The 19,196-nt window shown below is 43.2% G+C and overlaps 2 protein-coding genes across 3 annotated transcripts in view; both read right to left on the bottom strand.

The window, feature by feature from the left end:
• Window positions 1–2,670: 2,670 nt before the first annotated feature.
• Window positions 2,671–18,631, bottom strand: LOC118897001 (translationally-controlled tumor protein-like). Of its 2 annotated transcripts, XM_036855699.1 has the most exons (3): window positions 18,626–18,631; window positions 8,909–8,913; window positions 2,671–3,239 (listed from the first exon to the last, which is right to left on the bottom strand). In XM_036855699.1, the coding sequence occupies exon 3, from the start codon at window positions 3,231–3,233 to the stop codon at window positions 2,817–2,819; it is 417 nt and encodes a 138-aa protein (XP_036711594.1). In that variant the 5' UTR covers window positions 3,234–3,239; window positions 8,909–8,913; window positions 18,626–18,631; the 3' UTR covers window positions 2,671–2,816. The 2 variants fall into 2 exon arrangements, with proteins under 2 accessions (XP_036711594.1, XP_036711593.1); XM_036855698.1 differs by lacking the exons at window positions 8,909–8,913; window positions 18,626–18,631 and having other exon boundaries at window positions 2,671–3,357.
• The window catches only part of DCAF12 (DDB1 and CUL4 associated factor 12), a 41,252-nt gene continuing 38,679 nt past the window's right edge, over window positions 16,624–19,196 (bottom strand). The window contains exon 9 of the mRNA XM_036855697.1: window positions 16,624–18,724. Coding sequence (XP_036711592.1) covers window positions 18,566–18,724 — 159 coding nt within the window. The 3' untranslated portion in view covers window positions 16,624–18,565. The remainder of the gene's footprint in view (window positions 18,725–19,196) is intronic.

Genomic DNA, 19,196 nt, shown 5'->3' with positions numbered 1-19,196 from the left:
CTTGCATCCCTGGGATAAATCCCACTTGATCATGGTGTATGATCCTTTTAATGTGTTGTTGGATTCTGTTTGCTAGTATTTTGTTGAGGATTTTTGCATCTATATTCATCAGTGATATTGGTCTGTAATTTTCTTTTTTTGTAGTATCTTTGTCTGGTTTTGGTATCAGGGTGATGGTGGCCTCATAATATGAGTTTGGGAGTGTTCCTTCCTCTGCAATTTTTTTGAAGAGTTTGAGAAGGATGGGTGTTAGCTCTTCTCTAAATGTTTGATAGAATTCACCTGTGAAGCCATCTGGTCCTGGACTTTTCTTTGTTGGAAGATTTTTGATCACAGTTTCAATTTCAATACTTATGATTGGTCTGTTCATATTTTCTATTTCTTCCTGGTTCAGTCTTGGAAGCGTATACCTTTCTAAGAATTTGTCCATTTCTTCCAGGTTGTCCATTTTATTGGCATAGAGTTGCTTGTAGTAGTCTCTTAGGATGCTTTGTTTTTCTGCAGTGTCTGTTGTAACTTCTTTTTCATTTCTAATTTTATTGATTTGAGTCCTCTCCCTCTTTTTCTTGATGAGTCTGGCTAAATGTTTATCAATTTTGTTTATCTTCTCGAAGAACCAGCTTTTAGTTTTATTGATCTTTGCTATTGTTTTCTTTGTTTCTATTTCATTTATTTCTGCTCTGATCTTTATGATTTCTTTCCTTCTACTAACTTTGGGTTTTGTGTGTCCTTCTTTCTTTAGTTCCTTTAGGTGTAAGGTTAGATTGTTTAGCTGAGATTTTTCTTGTTTCTTGAGGTAAGCTTGTATTGTTATAAACTTCCCTCTTAGAACTGCTTTTGCTGCATCCCATAGGTTTTAGATCGTCATGGTTTCATTGTCATTTGTCTCTAGGTATTTTTTGATTTCCGCTTTGATTTCTTCAGTGATCTCTTGGTTATTTAGTAACGTATTGTTTAGCCTCCATGGGTTTGTGCTTTTTACGTTTTTTTCTCTATAATTTATTTGTAATCTCATAGCATCATGGTCAGAAAAGATGCTTGATATGATTTCAATTTTCTTAAATTTACAGAGGCTTGATTCGCGACCCAAGATGTGATCTATCCTGGAGAATGTGCCATGGTCACTTGAGAAGAAAGTGTAATCTGCTGCTTTCGGATGGAATGTCCTATAAATATCAATTAAATCTATCTGGTCTATGTGTCATTTAAAGCTTGTGTTTCCTTATTAATTTTCTGTCTCGATGATCTGTCCATTGGCGCAAGTGAGGTGTTAAAGTCCCCCACTACTATTGTGTTACTGTTGATTTCCTCTTTTATAGCTGGTAGCATTTCCCTTATGTATTGAGGTGCTCCTATGTTGGGTGCATATGTATTTATAATTGTTATATCTTCTTCTTGGATTGATCCCTTGATCATTATGTAGTGTCCTTCCTTGTCTCTTGTAACATTGTTCATTTTAAAGTCTATTTTATCTGATATGAGTATTGCTACTCTTTCTTCTGATTTCCATTTGCATGGAATATCTTTTTCTATCCCCTCACTTTCAGTCTGTATGTGTCCCTAGGTCTGAAGTGGGTCTCTTGTAGACAGCATATAGATGGGTCTTGTTTTTGTATCCATTCAGCAAGCCTGTGTCTTTTGGTTGGAGCATTTAATCCATTCACGTTTAAGGTAATTATCAATATGTATGTTCCTATTACCATTTTCTTAGTTGTTATGGGTTTGTTTTTGTAGGTCCTTTTCTTCTCTTGTGTTTCCCACTTAGAGAAGTCCCTTTAGCATTTGTTGTAGAGCTGGTTTGGTGGTGCTGCTTTCTCTTAGCTTTTGCTTGTCTGTAAAGCTTTTTTTTGTTTTTTTATTCCTATCAAATCCAATATAATCAACTGAAAAATTTATAAAATAATTAGTTAACATATAAAATGTCACTGGGAATAAAATAATCAGTTTTGGCTTTTCATCTGTTTTCTTTTTAAAATTTAATTTTTAAATTTAATTTTTTTAAATTTTTTATACAGCAGGTTCTTATTAGTCATCAATTTTATACACATCAGTGTATACATGTCAATCCCAATTGCCCAATTCATCACACCACCACCCCCACCCCCCTGCGTTGTCTGTAAAGCTTTTGATTTCTCTGTCAAATCTGAATGAGATCCTTGCCAGGTAGAGTAATCTTGGTTGTAGGTTCTTCCCTTTCATCACTTTAAATATATTGTGCCAGTCCCTTCTGGCTTGTAGAGTTTCTGCTGATAAATCAGCTGTTAACCTTATGGGAGTTCCCTTGTATGTTATTTGTCGTTTTTCCCTTGTTGCTTTCAATAATTTTTCTTTGTCTTTAATTTTTGTCAGTTTGATTACTATGTGTCTTGGTGTGTTTCTTCTTGGGTTTATCCTGCCTGGGACTCTCTGTGCTTCCTGGACTTGGGTGGCTATTTCCTTTCCCATGTTAGGGAAGTTTTCGACTATAATCTCTTCAAATATTTTCTCGGGTCCTTTCTCTCTTCTCCTTCTGGGACCCTTATTATGAGAATGTTTTTGCATTTAATATTCTCCCAAAAGTCTCTTAGGCTGTCTTCATTTCTTTTCATTCCTTTTTCTTTTTCTTTTTTGAGTTTAATGCATTTTATTTTTAGACAACCTACATGACATGTTTTTTTTCCTCAAAAACAGTGCCTCCGCTCCAAACAAATCAACATCAAAACGAAGAGCTCAAGTTGACATCAGTCCCATTTGTCTAAGTCCTGTTTTTTTGTGGATGAAAAGCAGCAGCCAGCCAGTTATGATGAGCAGGTGATAGATCCAAACAGTCAAATTTGTTAACATTTTTCCATTTCTAGACCATCCTTAAAGAAAATCATATTTGATATCACACCATCCTCACAGTAGTCCAGCAGAGCAACCATGCCATCTGGATTCATGTTTTCACCAGTAAAGAACTGATAGTTTTTGAAATTACCAAGGATGTGCTTGATTTGTTCTGCAGTCCCTGTCATAAAAGGTTTTACTCTTTCTGGTCTCTGTTCTTCAAGCTTCCCTTTGATTGACTTCATGTAATCCTTGATGTACTTCTTGTAGGCTTCTTTTGTGAAGCTGGTTTCTTGCAAGTGATGGTTCATGACAATATACACACCAGTGATTACTGTGCTTTTGGTACCTTCGCCCTCAGGGCCTTCAGAGGAGGCATTTCCACCAATGAGCGAGTCATTAATGTTACCCTCTGTCCTACTGACCATCTTCCCCTCCACCTCCAGACACAGCCTGTCCACAACCTCCCGGATCTTGTACATGTCAGAGAACATCTCTTCATGGCTGATGAGGTCCCGGTAGATGATCATGATGGTGACTGGAGGGAGACAATGGTGGCACTAGCTTAGTAGGAGCCCAGAGCTCAGAGCAAGTGCAGTGCAGCAGAAGTGGCGCTCGGGGGGAGGGGGGAGTGATCGGAAAAGCCATTCTTTTTTCTTTATTCTGTTCCACGGCAGTGAATTCCACCATTCTGTCTTCCAGGTCACTTATCCGTTCTTCTGCCTCAGTTATTCTGCTATTGATTCCTTCTAGTGTATTTTTCATTTCAGTGATTGTATTGTTCATCTCTGTTTGTTTGTTCTTTAATTCTTCTAGGTGTTTGTTCTTTAATTCTTCTAGGTCTTTGTTAAAAATTTCTTGCATCTTCTCAATCTTTGCCTCCATTCTTTTTCCGAGGTCCTGGATCATCTTCACTATCATTATTCTGAACTCTTTTTCTGGAAGGTTTCCTATCTCTGCTTCATTTAGTTGTTTTTGTGGGGTTTTATCTTGTTCCTTCATCTGGTACAAAGTCCTCTGCCTTTTCATTTTGTCTATTTTTCTTTGAGTGTGGTTTTCCTTCCACAGGCTGCAGAAGTTCTTCTTGCTTCTGCTGTCTGCCCTCTGGTGGATGAGGCTGTCTGTCATTCTTTTAAAGGTTGTGCCCTGCCCCTTCCCTCCTGTTTCAAAACCAGCAAGGACAGGGACTTCCCTGGTGACGCAGTGGTTAAGACTCTGTGCTCCCAATGCAGGAGGCCCGGGTTTGATCCCTGGTCTGGGAGCTAGATCCCACAAGCATGCAGCAACTAAGAGTTGGCATGCCACAACTAAGGAGCTGGTGAGCTGCAACTAAGACCCAATGCAACCAAATAAATAAATAAATATTAAACACACACACACACACACACACACACACACACTAGAGCTGATTAAAAAAAAAAAAGAACCAGAAAGGACAAAGTCTGTGAGGGGGGAATGTGCTTGTGTGTTCTGGGAATAGCAAAGAGGCTGATTTGGCTGGAGCCTGGTAAGCCAGCAGGGAGCAGTAGATTGAGATCCAAAAAGTGGAGAGGACCTTATAATGGTAGAGACTTTGAGGTTGATTCTACTCTGAGAGATGGTAAGCATTGGAGTGTTTTACAGAGTGGTGTCATGATCTGAATTTACATTTTTAAAAGATTGCTCAGGCAGCTGTGTGAACAGACTGTAGGGGGAGTGGAGGAGCTTGGGAAGGTAAGGAAGCTGGAGACTGGTCAGAAGGCGAGAGATGATGTGGCTTGGACCAAGGAGGCAGCAGTGGAGTTGATGAGAAGCAGTTAGATTTTAGATATATTTTGAAAATCTACCTGACAGGAAACACTGTGGATGTGGGGTGTGAGAGAAAGAGATGAGTCAAGGATGACTCTAAGGTTTTTGGCCTGAGCAACTGGAAGATTGAAATACCATATACATGAAAGAAATCAGAAAATGGCTGGGGGAGGGCAGGTTGGAAGCCATGGTGGAAATTTTACTGGTTAGAGGCTTGAACGAACTTTCTGGAATGATAGAAATGTTCTCTCATTTAGAGTGGTGGTTGCCTGGGGGTAAACACTGTAAAAACTCAGTGAACTGAATTTTTAATATCTCTGCATTTTATTTTATATAAATTATACCTAAACATACACACACACATACACACACACTTTTATTGATAATGGGGAAGACTTAAGAAAAAAGGAGTTTATTTTAAAGGTTACACATGAGAGAGAATAGGATCCATATTGGAAACTCGTTGAAATTGATCCTCCCATCTCTCTCATGGGGGTCCCTGCATCTCCCCGTGCTTCTGCATCTTCATCACTTTCTCTTTTTTTAAAAAATAATTTTATTTCATTTATTTATTTTTATTTATTTGGTTTTATTTTGTCTGCCTTGGGTCTTCATTGCTCCGTGTGGGCTTTCTCTAGTTCCGGCGAGTGGGGGCTACTCTTCATTGTGGTGCACTGGCTTCTCATTGTCATGGCTTCTCTTGTTGTGGAGCATGGGCTCTAGACATGTGGGCTTCAGTAGTTGCAGCATGCGGGCTCAGTAGTTGTGGCTCACGGGCTTAGTTGCTCCACGGCATGTGGGAGCTTCCCGGACCAGGGATCGAACCCATGTCCCCTGCATTGACAGCTGGATTTTTAACCACTGCGTCACCAGGAAAGTCCTTCATCACTTTCTTAAGCTGTGACAATCAACAAAACAAGCTGATTTGTAGTATTTGCTGATTTCTGTGACATGAATATTTCAAGCGACAGGCTACATCAAGCTACAACATCATCCTTGGAGGTGGCAGAGTGAAGTAGTGGAGAGCACAGACTTCAGTGCAGGCAAGTCCTTTACCTCTCTGGGCCTGTTTCCTCATCTGTAAAATGAGAAGGTCATACTAATGCTGTCTCCATAGGGTTGTTATGAGGATTAAATGAGTTAATATGTGGCATCTTGTACCTTTTAACTGTTAATAGCTCTGCTGTTAATCTACTGTGTGTCCTTGGGCAAGATCCTTCCTCTCTCTGGATCTTAGTTCCTGTATTTGTAAAACATAGAGGTTTTGTTATAAATAATCTTTGAAGTCCTTCCAGCTCTAGAAATCTTAGGGCCTTCTATGACTCCAGTTAAAGAGAAATCTCAGCCTCCCTCTCTGGGTTTTAAGCTCTATTCCTGAAATCACAGGTACAAGACACCTGAGTGGTGTGAGAGACAGCCAGGTAGATTCCAAAGTGGATTCAGTCTGAAGTGGAAAGTTAAAATTGTCAGCCTTGGTCTCAGCCTGGGAAAACTCCTCCTGAGCCAACAATTTCCAGCATTTGCGACTCTCTTTAACTGTCAGCTCCAGGTGCTGGTCAGTTCCAACTGCTTCATTTGGATAACTGCCAGGAGCCTTTGTTTAGGAACTTTCTGATTCTCCCCTGTTAAGTAGGTGCTGAAGGGAATACCTTTTTTTCTTTTCTTTTCTTTGTTGTTTTTTTTTTTAATTTTATTTATTTACTTATTTATTTTTGGCTGTGTTGGGTCTTCGTTGCTGCGCGCGGGCTTTCTCTACTTGCAGCGAGCGGGGGCCACTCTTCATTGCGGTGCACGGGCTTCTCATTACGGTGGCTTCTCTTGTTGTGGAGCACTGGCTCTAGGCACGAGGGCTTCAGCAGTTGCGGCACATGGGCTCAGTAGTTGTGGCTCGCAGGCTCTAGAGCACAGGCTCACTAGTTGTGGCGCACAGGCTTAGTTGCTCCGCGGCATGTGGGATCTTCCTGGACCAGGGCTTGAACCCCTGTCCCCTGCATTGGCAGGCGGATTCCTAACCACTGCACCACCAGGGAAGTCCCTCTTTTCTTTGTTTTAATGGAGAGAAACAGGAATAAAAAGAAGAAAACAAATGCAGAGAGAGACGAGGTTAACAGAAATAGATTAATAGAAGTAGGGAAAGAAACACCAAGAGAAGGAGATTTTTCCTACATTTTCTAACAAAAGAAGACAAATACAAACAGAGCTGAAGACAAAATAAGAGCTGATTCCTACCACAAGTCTGGAGAATTTCTTGGAAAGGATCATGTTTAAAATAAATACACATGCAGCACAGATGGAGGTATTTCTTGCCTTTTTCTCTACCAACTCTTAACTCTGAGGTAACTCCTGTAACCCCTACTCCCAAATGCCCAATGGAATAATTTTACATATTTTTCCATTCAGACCCATATTCTCCTGGCTAAATTCTGTAGGACCTCCACTTATCACCTTAGAACCAAAGATTCTAAACTGAAAAGTGACCTCAGAGCATACCTCCTCTCCCTGCACTATTTTACATATGAGGAAACCAAGGCTCAGAGAGGTTGAGTAACTTGTCAAGGTCCCACAGACATGTGACAGAGCTAGGTTAGGTGGTAATTCATATATCTCAGTGGCACTTGTCCTATCTATGAAGGTCCCAGCAAGAAACAGATGGATAACTGAGAGTTTAATAAAGGAAAAGCAACAAGAAATGATGCAGTATCCCAGGGCCAATGACAGTGGGAAACTTGATCACTATGGGACCTAAGGGGACAAAGGGAGGGAGCAGAAAGTGTCTGCAGAGACCCTGCTTTTAGGAAGGCGGGGTGTATGATGGGGAATAAACAATCTCACATCCCTCTTTTTCCCCCTTTTAGCCTCCATTGGCTGAACCTAACTAGAAGCCAGAGGACAAGGAAGTCTGTTGATAAAAGACCAAACTGAGGCACTGAACAGGGAGGGTGGAAAGCAGATCTGGAGGCTACAAGGAAGCAACCTATCACCATTTTATTCACTGAAATTTCAAACAATGCTGTTCATGCCCCATAATTTGGCCTTAAAGTGTGCAACACAGCAAGCTGCCAGGAACATAAGATACAACAGGAGTCAAGAAAGCTCCAAGTTAGGACACTGAGCTGTCATATAGTGATGGAAGCAGAAGACTAGCTGGGTGGATGGAAGTTTCCAGGGGCTGCTCTGCTCCTCAGCCCAGTGCTGAACCCACACAGACTTGGTGGAGAGCCTTTCAACAGCCCAGGCCCTGCCCTCAAGGAATCTGAGTCTAGTCTGCAAAGGGTGAGGCCTGACCATAGATGACTCCTCCTGGAGACCTGCATGATGCTGATGGGCAGGGAAGACTTCTCCACCAGGGCGACTTCCTGGAGAATCAAAAGTGGTGCCAGCTATAGGAGAGAGGGGCTGGCATCTCTGCCCTGGGACGTGTGAGGAGACAGTTTGGTGGAAGCTCAGGGAGACCTAGGGAAACTTCTCCTTCCTCAGAATAAAGTTACTTCTCCAGGCATCTGATTTCACAGTTCCTTTTGGCTGTATCCGGTCTCCTCCTCTCCCACCCTTATACCTCCCTTCCCTGAAGCCAAAGGAGTCTGGGGTGGAGTTAAGACTCTCAGAAGCAAGTTAAGCCAGTTCCTGCACGCCTGAACATGGTCTGTTGAGGAGTAGCCCCTGCAGAAAACTACTGTCCCCAACTGTAGCCACAGTCAGCTACAAATAGTGCAGAAAGAGGGCTAAGATCTCAGAGAAAACACAAATCAGCACCTGACTCCAAACATAGATGAACCCAAACTGGACCTGTAGATGCTGGGGCCTTGCCTGCAGGGCAGAGCTAATGCTCATCGTGCCCTAACCCTGGTCAGCAGTGGCCACTTCTAAAAACATCTCTTTCCTTGAGGCCTTGCTCCAATTCTACCAGCTCAGCTTCTAGCTGAGTTCTTAGAGAAGCTGCATCCCAACAATGACTCAAGGAGCCCAGCTTTCAGCTTCTCTCTCTAGGGTTGTTCAGGTCCCCTGTGTCCTAGGGAAAAGCCACACGTGGCTCCCTCCGGCAGGGGCAGGCTGGCTAAGCCTCTCACCTCTCTGTGGTTAAAAGGGGAGGATGCAACCAGGAAGTGTAAAGGGGCCCCTAGTTCTAACTTGGGTAAAGGCCTGGCTGGATGCTTGAAGGCTTGGATCCTTTTGTCCAAGTTAACTCCAGCTAGTTGCCATGCTCCTGGCTGTCCCATAGTCACAATTATTTGGACTGAGTTTAAGTGAGGGAGGTTAGCCATCTTCCAGGGACTGTGAAATCTCAGCAGACGGCTCAGCTTGTTGGGAGCCCTACGAACGCTTCACAGTTGTGCCCTATTTCAAAGCACCTTCACATCCCTTATCGCAGAAGTTCACAATCAGCCCAGAGAGACTCAAACAGCCTACAGTCAAACAGCTGGTTAATGAGTAGAGACAGGATACAACTAGGAACATCAACCTCAGATCCAGTGCTCTTTCTCCAAGCTGCCTCCTACCTAATTCCTCCAACCAATGCTCAGTTTATTGAATTTGAAGATGCCCTGGCAACAACCTGTTGTTCCTTGAACAGCAAGGCCTATCTGGCTTTAAACAGTACACACACACATACTTTTGAGAAATCGTGTGCATATATTTTTGTAAGTCAAATCTGTACATAAATGCATAGGGGAGCTTGGTTCAAGGACTGAAAAGTTCATTATAGAGAACAAAACAAAAAGACCTCCTTTAAGACTTACATTACATTACAGCCCTGCCTACCTCTCCTCCCTCCCTTCTTAAAAAAATGTTTTGTGCATATCTTTGATCACACTCCATATGGAGTTTGTTTATACAGGGGTGGTGCCTCCAGAGGTTGGGAAGTAAGTTCTGGCTCCCCCTACTGGGCTCATGATGAATTCATTGGCCCAAAGGAATTTACTCAGTCTCCCCAGAAGATTCTGGGGCTCTAGGGACGATCATGTTCCTGCCTGTGCTTGGAAAGACCCCGAAAAACAGGGCTCCCTGAGGAAGGGTGTGATCATAGAAGACTTTCTAAAAGAGTTAGGTCCTGAACTACACCTTGAAAGATTTTGACAGGAGGAGTTGGTGGTGAGCAATTTTGAGAAGGGAAGTGCTGTGTGAATTGAGAGGATTGGATGAGCTGGCTGGCCTAAGCAGAATGTTTGTGCCCCAGGGAAGGGAAGTGAGGAGTTTTCGTTCTAGGCTTTTTGAGCAAAGGAGCAATCAATATTCTCTCTCCTCCTTTATTACTAACTTCTTATTCACAACCAGCACATATTGAAGAAAAACTGGGAGGGGTGTATTTTAAGTGACACTACTAGAAAATACAGATAAGCAAAGGAATAACAAAAATATCACTGAGGGACTTCCCTGGCGGCGCAGTGGTTAGGAATCCTCCTGCCAATGCAGGGGACATGGGTTCAAGCCCTGGTCTGGGAAGATCCCACATCCCGCGGAGCGACTAAGCCCGTGCACCACAACTACTGGGCCCGCATGCCCCAACTACTGAAGGCCACGTGCCTAGAGCCCGTGCTCCTCAACAAGAGAAGCCACCGCAATGAGAAGCCTGCGCACCACAACAAAGAGTAGCCCCCGCTCATCACAACTAGAGAAAGCCCACACGCAGCAACGAAGACCCAATGCAGCCAAAAATAAATTAATTAATTAATTTAAAAAAATCATTGAAACTCTGCTGCCAAGAGACCCACTACTGACATTCTAGTGATAACATTTTAGATTTTTCCTGTACCTAAATGTAGATATGTATGAATTTTACAAGAGATCCTGCATTAGAAGCTGGCTTATAACTTTGTTAATTAATAATATTTCTATGTTATAATCATCCTATGTCACTACATATAGATTTACCTGTTATATACCACTTTTAAAACTTTTTATTATAAAAAAATTCTAACGTTACATAATTAGAAATACTAGCATCATAAGCCCCCATATACCCATCTTGCAGCTTCAACAATTATCAACATACCTCTCTAAAATAATCTAGGGACTTCCCTGGTGGCACAGTGGTTAAGAATCCGCCTGCCAATGCAGGGGACGTGGGTTCGATCCCTGGTCTGTGAAGATCCCACATGCCGCGGAGCCACTAAGCCCGTGCGCCACAACTACTGAGCCTGCACTCTAGAGCCTGCGAGCCACAATACTGAGCTTGTGGGCCTAGAGCCTGTGCTCCACAACAAGAGAATGCAATGAGAAGCCCGCGCACCGCAACAAAGAGTAGCCCCACTCGCTGCAACTAGAGAAAGCCCGTGCGCAGCAATGAAGACCCAATGCAGCCAAAAAAATAAAAATAATCTAACCTTCTGGATTATTTATTTATTTATTTATTATTATTTTTTTGGCCACACTGTGCAGCATGTGGGATCTTAGTTCCCCAGCTAGGGATTGAACCCGTGCTCTCTGCAGTGGAAGTGCAGATTCTTAAGCATTGGATTGCCAGGGAAGTCTCCCTCTGGATTATTTTAAAACATAACCTTGACATCATGTAATTTCATCTGTAAATAAAATATCTCTAAGAGGTAAGATTAAAAAAAACATAATCATTAAAAAACAAAAACAAAAACCAAACATAATCAAGATATCATTGTTATACCTAGAAAAAGTAACAGTAATTCTTTGCTATTATCTAATATCCAGTCAGTGTTAAGTTTTCCCTGATTACCTTTTTTTTTTTAATAGTATTCTTTTTTTCTTGGCCGCATCGTGTGGCTTGTGGGGTTGACCAGGGATTGAACCCGGGCCGGTAGTGAAAGCACCGAGTCCTAACCACTGGACCGCCAGGAATTCCCTCCCTGATTATATTTTTCAGTTACATTGTTTTGAATTAGGATGTAAACACCCTCTACACATTACATTTGTTTTCTATGCCTGTCTCAAGTCTCCCTTAATATACAATAGTTCTCTTTTTTCGTGCTAGTTGTTTATTGAAAATGTAGCTCATTTTCCTTACGTTCAGCATTTGGTTGTTTGCATCCCTGCTCTACCATTAATATGTTCTTCCATCCACTGTATTTTCTGAGAACTGATAGATCTAAAAGCTTACTCAGATCAAGTTTGATTTTCTGGCAAGAATACTTCTTAGGTAAATGCTGTTAACTTCCTATTGTAACCCATCAGGAGGAACATAGTATGTAGTGGTCTCTCTCTCTAATAAGATTGACCAGAGAATATTTAAAATTTTTATTTAACCATTTCCTTATTAATAGACTTAGGATACTTCCAGTTTTTTGTTTTTGCTAATTAATGCTACGACAACCATTCTTATACATCTGTCTTTGCATGCTTGCCTAGAATATTTCCTAAAATTCCCAGAAGTCTGGGTCAGTGGATATAATCAATAACTCTTCAGGGCTTCCCTGGTGGCGCAGTGGTTGAGAATCTGCCTGCCAATGCAGGGGACACGGGTTCGAGCCCTGGTCTGGGAAGATCCCACATGCCACGGAGCAACTGGGCCCGTGAGCCACAATTGCTGAGCCTGCGCGTCTGGAGCCTGTGCTCCGCAACAAGAGAGGCCGCGATAGTGAGAGGCCCGCGCACCGCGATGAAGAGTGGTCCCCACTTGCCGCAACTAGAGAAAGCCCTCGCACAGAAACGAAGACTCAACACAGTCATAAATAAATAAATAAATAAATAAAAGAATGTGAATTTCTTTAAAAAAAAAATAATAATAACTTTTCAGTGCAATAAATACCATTTTGATAGGCTAAGCCTTCCTAATAAAGACCACAGTAAATAAAATAAACCAGTAGCCCAGGAACAGTAAAGTCAGTGCTGACTTTTTCTGCTGACTTGGGCATCCTTCTCATTCCGACTAGCAGGTCCAGGTCTGCACAGGCAGGCACAGGGCAGATCCTATTGTAAAGCTAGTTCAGGTATGTTAGGCCTTAGCTAGATCTTCTATTTTCTCCTGTTATCAAGGGGGACTGCAGAGAGCTGTCCATGTTATTGGCTAATAAATTCAGGATGGGAAAGCATCCTGAGACACTACTGTCTACACTGTGAAAAGATGACCTAGGGTAAAAGTTAAAAATGTTGAGGCAGCTTGACATAGTTAGGAAAAAGCAACCAGAGGTAGGCAGTTTTGGGGATTACTGCCTCGGTCCTGGAAGGAACAGGTTTTTCAGGCAGAAGCAATTAAAGTATGGTTCTGAGCTTTAATTTTTGCATTTACAAGTCTTAGCACTACTATATAAGTACATTTCCTCTTTGTATCATCATAAAAGAAAAAAGTTTTTCTTAAATCTCAAATGTGATTTCATAAAAATTGGTATCTGAAAATTCCTTAGAATACCCCTAGTATTAATTTGCTAGGGCTGCTGAAACGAATTACCACCAACTCCGTGGTTTTAAAACAACAGAAATTGATTCTCTCACAGTTTTGGAGGTCAGAAATCCAAAATCAAGGTGTCAACAGGGCCACAATCCTTCGCAAGGCTCTAAGGGAGACTCTTTCCTTGACTCTTCCAGCTTCTGGTGGCTCCTGGCATTCTTTGGCTTATAAATGCATCACTCCAATCTCCTTCTGTCTTCAGGTCATCTTCTCTGTGTGTCCCCGTACATCCTTTTCTGTCTCATAAGGACACTCTCATTAGAGTTAGGGCCTAGCTTAACCCAGTATGAGCCCTTCCCCTAATTACATCTGCAAAGACCTTATTTCCAATTAAAGTCACATTGAGGTTCTTCTGGTAGACTTGAATTTTGGGGGGACACTATTCAACCTACAATTCCCAATGTTTTACTGGAAACCGTTAGGAAAATAAGATTCATTTAACAAACCTGCTATATTTACCTGCTTTGAGGACAAACTGCTTGAGGATCACTGCCTATTCTTCTTAGCCTTCCCTGCACCATTAGAATAGTTGTTGTGGATCCAGGAAATCTAACGTCTAATTTGAACTCCTGTCCTCATCATATAAGATAAAAAAAAAAAAATGATGTCCAGAGAGGGGAAAAGACTTGTTTAAAGTCATGCCCATGAGCAGCAGCAGTAGATCTATAACTGAACCCATATCCTCCCCTTTCAGTCCACACTTACCTTGAGCAATTGGCATTTGGGGGTGGCATGAATTTACCTCCTCCAGGGAAGAGCAATAGTATCTATTTTTTTTTTGGGGGGGCCATGCCGTGCTGCATGCGGGTTCCCCAACCAGGGATCCAGGGATCGAACCCCTGGGCTCCCTGCACTGGGAGCGCAGAGTCTTAACCACTGGACTGCCAGGAAAGTCACTCTCTTTTTTTTTTTTTTTAGTATGTTTAATTAGGTAATATAACATCCCCCTTCCTCAAGAAAAAAGAAAGGTCTAATGGTGGGAACTTAAGCATGGTGATTGGCGCAGTAATTCTGTGCTTCTAGCAGAAGGGCCTGGGAGCAGAGAGCTGCGGTGGTGGTAGTTAAGGATGTTTCTTGGGCAAGCAACACATTACACGGCCCAAACGGCCACTCCTCAGGCCAACGTACCCAGCACAGTGTTCCATGCATCAACAAATGGCCTTGACCCTGGAGTCAAAAGAAGCTGCATTATTTTTTCCAGTCCTCTGTCCAGGCTGTCACCAGCTAAGAAAAAAATAGCTACGAGTAAGGGAAGTTTATTTTCTTTAAGATGGGAGTTGATCATTTGTTTTCTTCCTGTTCTTAGCACTAGGGATGTTAATTACAGCTCTGAATACTGCTTAACAAGAAACGCAGTAAACATGTGACTCTGAGCTCAGTTAATGAGTATTATTATCTTTTAAAAATTCTGATTTCGGCAATTACACACTAATCAAGAGGAGTGTTCAGATGTGAGGCTCAACCCAGGGGGAATTTAAGAGGACAGCTCATACCTGTCTTGGAGAGCTGAATCGTGAGTTTACAGTCCCATCTTGAGTTCAGTTCACACCTCTCTCTCTCTCTCTCTAGTGGTAGTTTAGAAACAAATTTCTCACATGTGTTTCTCTAGATTATTCTTTGGAGGAGCTGAAATGAGGGCAGGAGAACCAAGCTAACAAACCCGAACTTTCTTTTGTCTTCATCAGTAATTCCAGAATCAGAAGCCCACGTTTCTACCTTCCCAAAGCTTCCAGCCATTTCAGCACAATAGCATGAAATGAGATGTGGCTAAAAGCAAGAAACATTGAGTGTTCCTCTTCTCCCCTTTCCCCTCCACATTGTTGTCTCCCAGACACCAGCCAACTGAAAAGGAAGGAAAAAAACACTTGGGTCATAGGATCTTACAAGATTGAACCCACCCCCCCCAATCCTAAGCCACAGGTCTTGACACCCTGACTTACTTTTCCTGGGTACCTGCTCTAGGAAATGTATAGGATCAGAGAGCCCTGGACTGGCAATCTTTAGCTTTATTAGGAACACTAATAAATTTAATAGAAAATTAATAGTTAATTAATTAAAAAAATAAATTTATTATTTTTGACTGCATTGGGTCTTCGTTGCTGCATGTGGGCTTTCTCTAGTTGCGGCGAGCGGGGGCTACTCTTCCTTGTGGTGCGCGGGCTTCTTGTTGCGGTAGCTTCTCTTGCTGTGGAGCACGGGCTCTAGGTGCGCGGGCTTCAGTAGCTGTGGCTCTCGAGCTCTAGAGCGCAGGCTCAGTAGTTGTGGCACACGGGCTTAGTTGCCCCACGGCATGTGGGATCTTCCCAGACCAGGGCTCGAACCTGTGTCCCCTGCATTGGCAGGCGGATTCCTAACCACTGCACGACCAGGGAAGCCCCAGTTAATTAATTTAATGGACCAGATTAATACTAATCAACTTCGGAAGTGGCAGGCATGAGGGAACCTGGGGCATAAATGAGGTTCCAAAGACTTCTGCAAAAGGACCCAAAGGATGATGGGAGGAGCCAGCAGCCCATTTGGAATGAGGCATGCGCCTGAGAACAAGGAAGTTCTTTCATGGCCTGGGAGTAAGGGCTGCTGGCAGGAAAGGGAGGGACCACATAAAGTCCACAAAGCCCTTCTGTGATACACACTTTGCTGCAAAGTCTGGTTGGAAAGTGAGAGCAGGACCAAGATTCCACAGAGGCCAGAGGTCCAGGCCAGGCCCTCCCCACATCCCGTGTCACCTTTCTCTGAGCATGTTTCATGCATATGAGTCCCATGGTAACCCCAAACCTCAGGTTGTGAGAAGCATGTCTGTTTTAATCTGCATTTCCCAAAAATAATTTGACCATGGAGCATTTTGCAAACACCAATTACTGTTCCATGGATTGGGGAGTCTGAAAATCTCATTTTGGGAAAGGCCAATTCCAGTCCTTTTCCAAATGTAACTCTTCTCCTCTAGGAAGCCCTCTCACTTGCTTCAACTCATTCACCTCCCCCTTCCTGTTTTGCAGCCTTTGATCATATAGGTAGGTGCCTGTATGAGTCACGTTCTGAATCAGTCTCTAAGGGCAGCTGTATTCAGCTTGCCTGGCTCTGTGGCCCAGCCCTGATGGGTCTCCCAGAGATGACTGAGGAGAGTGGTGGGGTTCAGCAGTCTGCCTTTCTCTCAGCTACAGCCCCAAACAGCTTCCGGGAAGAGCATCACTCACTATGGACACTGCATCCTCCTCTTAAAGCTAGAATCTATGGTTCCAACTTCAAAAAACTGATACTGTTCCCAGGGCACTTTCACAGTCATTCTCAGGGCCCCTCCACTGAAGCAGACGGGGCCTGTCACCAACCCTGTTTTACGTAAGAGGAGCTGGTCACGTTGCTCACATCCACAGTCACTCAGAGCAAAAAGACCAGCACGCCCCCTCATCGTCAGTCTGGTTTTCTCTCCAAGTACCACACTACTTCCCCCGGGCATACCCACTCCCAACTGGACTCCAGAGCAACTGATCTTGGGCCAGGGCTGGGGGCAAGGAGCAAGTAGGTCTTAGTGTTTGTGTGTTTGCCCTTGACCTGCCTTTACCCTTGAGGGAACTCCTGTGTTCTTCTGCTCCAAGCAATCCAAGCACCCCAAGCTGCACCCCACTTCCAACCAGTCATTTGGGGCCTTTTTCCTGCTGTCTCTTGGCTATACAAACTCAAACTTTGCATTGGAATAATATTTATTTATTTTTTTTACTTGGCAAAAAGTCAAGTGCCACATTTTTAAAAACAAAATCTCAAACAATCAAACGCATTACCCATCACAGAAGAGGGTCTGGCAACAGTACAAAACATCCTACTTAAGATTTTTTTATACAAGTAGGTTTAAAATGAGTTCTGTGAGAACTAAGAAATCTACAGCTTGTAGTTTAATAATAGAAAAAAATTAAGACAATTAAAAGATCTGTAGCATCCAGCATTTTGCTTAATTCCCTGTTTTATAGCACCTATTTCTCTAGGTTAGAAGATAAGAATTCTAGAACCTGTGGTGTATGCCTTGTACCACAGCAAGATAGGGTGGACCTGCTGTCTCCCCTCCCCACCAGCCCCCATCACCAAGGACGCTCTTTTTTTTTCAATCTCCCCACTTACTCCCAGAGCAGAGGGGGATAACTGGGAAAGCAACTTAGAAATTAGAGTGCAGGAATATGACTTCCTTTCCCCAGAATGGGCTGCTGACAGAAGCAGAGTATGTGTTTAGAATGGTGGAGGAGTTTGTGGGTGGGAACAGCTATTATCTGCAACATGATGCATAAAAAGCAAGGAGTAACTGGACATCACGGTCAGTTGCCTGCAAGTTTAAAAACCTCAGACTAAACAGACAGTTCAAGTGAGGAACAAATTACTAATCACATAGATGCTTTTACATGCACACCACTGTTGGCTGTAGGCCACCCCATCACCATCCCAGGGCTGAGCCAACAGAGTGGCTCCACTGTATGAAGAAAAACAAACATTACACACACATGAAGCACTCACTACACACAGATAAATCCCCTGTTCATCCCCACCCTCCAGAACTGAACCCAATTTAGAAGACAAAAGCAAAACCCACTGGGGAGATTAGAAGAAAGGCAAAGAAGTTTCTCCCCAAAGCCAAGGGGACCGAGTATGTGAATTTTAGCAGACTTGAGGCCCCCAGCTCCAGGCCCCTGAGAAACCAGATCAGGTCTTATTTGAGAGGAGGGAGAGGGAGGTTTGGATGGAGATTCTTTTTACCAAGTCCTACCAAGGCTTCTGTAGCCTCCAGAGCTGCACCTTGGATGGAGACCCTGATGTTTTGGGGGAGTGGCCATTGATTTAAGCAGATGGGAAACTGAAGTGGAAGTGACACATACACAGAAATGTTCTCACCTGGGGGACACACAGATGGGAAGGCAGGTGGGAGATGGATTACTTTGGAGTCCTGGCATGAGTCCCCGGGAAGCTTTCAATCTAACTCAAAGGGTTTCCTACCGGTGATTTGTTTTCCTTTCTATTTTTACTTCCTATAATCAGTGTTGTTAGACTTCACAAAACAAGATAAAAACTAGTCCCAAAGCTGGACTCTGTGAATATAGTTGTTTCTTTTATAAATATTTTAATTACAGTAATCCTCACTCCAGATAATTTCAGTGACAAACGGTACTTGCAGGCACACAAGTTCTCACACACACACACACACACAGAGCCCCCAAACTTTCACAGAAAGTCTGACAGCAACCATATAATTATAAAGGAGCCCTACCTCTCAAGAGTGAAGTAAGGGTGAGAATGACTATGTCAACCTAAAGAAGCCAGAGAGGGGAGACTGTGTGTCGCTTAAAGAAAAAATATAAACAGGAATTAACAACAATGTCTGGTTGAGAAGCCAGAAAGAAAAAAGATAGTAAAGTAAAATTCTGCTTACCAAAAGGGAAAAAAGGAAAAAAAAAAAAAAAAGAAAACCCTTTAGATTTCTGTACAGAGGTTCTTCCTGCCAAGTGCCTAAACCATAGGCAAACTCTGGTGTTCCCACTAAAATATGAGGGACCCACACAACTGGAAAAAAATCAAAAGAAGAAATGGAAACTGAGGATGGAAGTTAGTGAATTTCTGTGCATTCTGGGAGAGACTTAGTTGCCGTTAACTCCAGAGCCCAGCGTAGTTTCCATGGAGCCCTGAAGGGAGGGGTCCTCCTGCCACGAAGAGCTTCGTTCCGGACGAGTCGTAGCAGTGCGTGTAGACAGCGTTGGGGAAGGAATCAGTGTCCGAAAAGTAACTCCTCCAGGTTTCGTCATGATTCTGTGGGAAATAAGAGACTCTGTGAGCACTCGCCGTGGGGCAGAAAAGGGGAAGAAGGGACAAGAATGCTTTCTAGGCTCCTTAAGAGGAGAGGGTCCTGTATCTATACAGGAGACTGGTGCTCACGGGAGTTGGAGCCCCATTTTTCCAAATGAACATTAGGGAGGAGCCAAGCAGGCTGAAGAATTGCTAGGCAAACCTAAGGTCTTCTGAGGACTGCTGGAACCAAATGCTTTAATAATTCACTGGCAGCCTCAGTGGGAGGTTCCTCGCCTTCCAGCTCTATTTTCACCTGGGGGTTACCCTGGGCCAACCGGTGTGTCTTACTGGGCCTGTTTTCCCACAGACATGCAGACACAGAAACAAAACCAAGGGAAAGTGCCTTTCTCTGCTCCAAGGAGTGTCTCTTACTAGTGAAAAACTATGTGGTAGGAGGTGTGTCAGTGGGGGTGGGAGCGGGTGGGTAGAGTGA

This window comes from Balaenoptera musculus, chromosome 6, assembly GCF_009873245.2.
Source record: "Balaenoptera musculus isolate JJ_BM4_2016_0621 chromosome 6, mBalMus1.pri.v3, whole genome shotgun sequence".
Taxonomy (NCBI): Eukaryota; Metazoa; Chordata; class Mammalia; order Artiodactyla; family Balaenopteridae; genus Balaenoptera; species Balaenoptera musculus.
The sequence above is the reverse complement of the archived record's forward strand: the minus strand, read 5'-3'. Positions and strand labels throughout refer to the sequence as shown.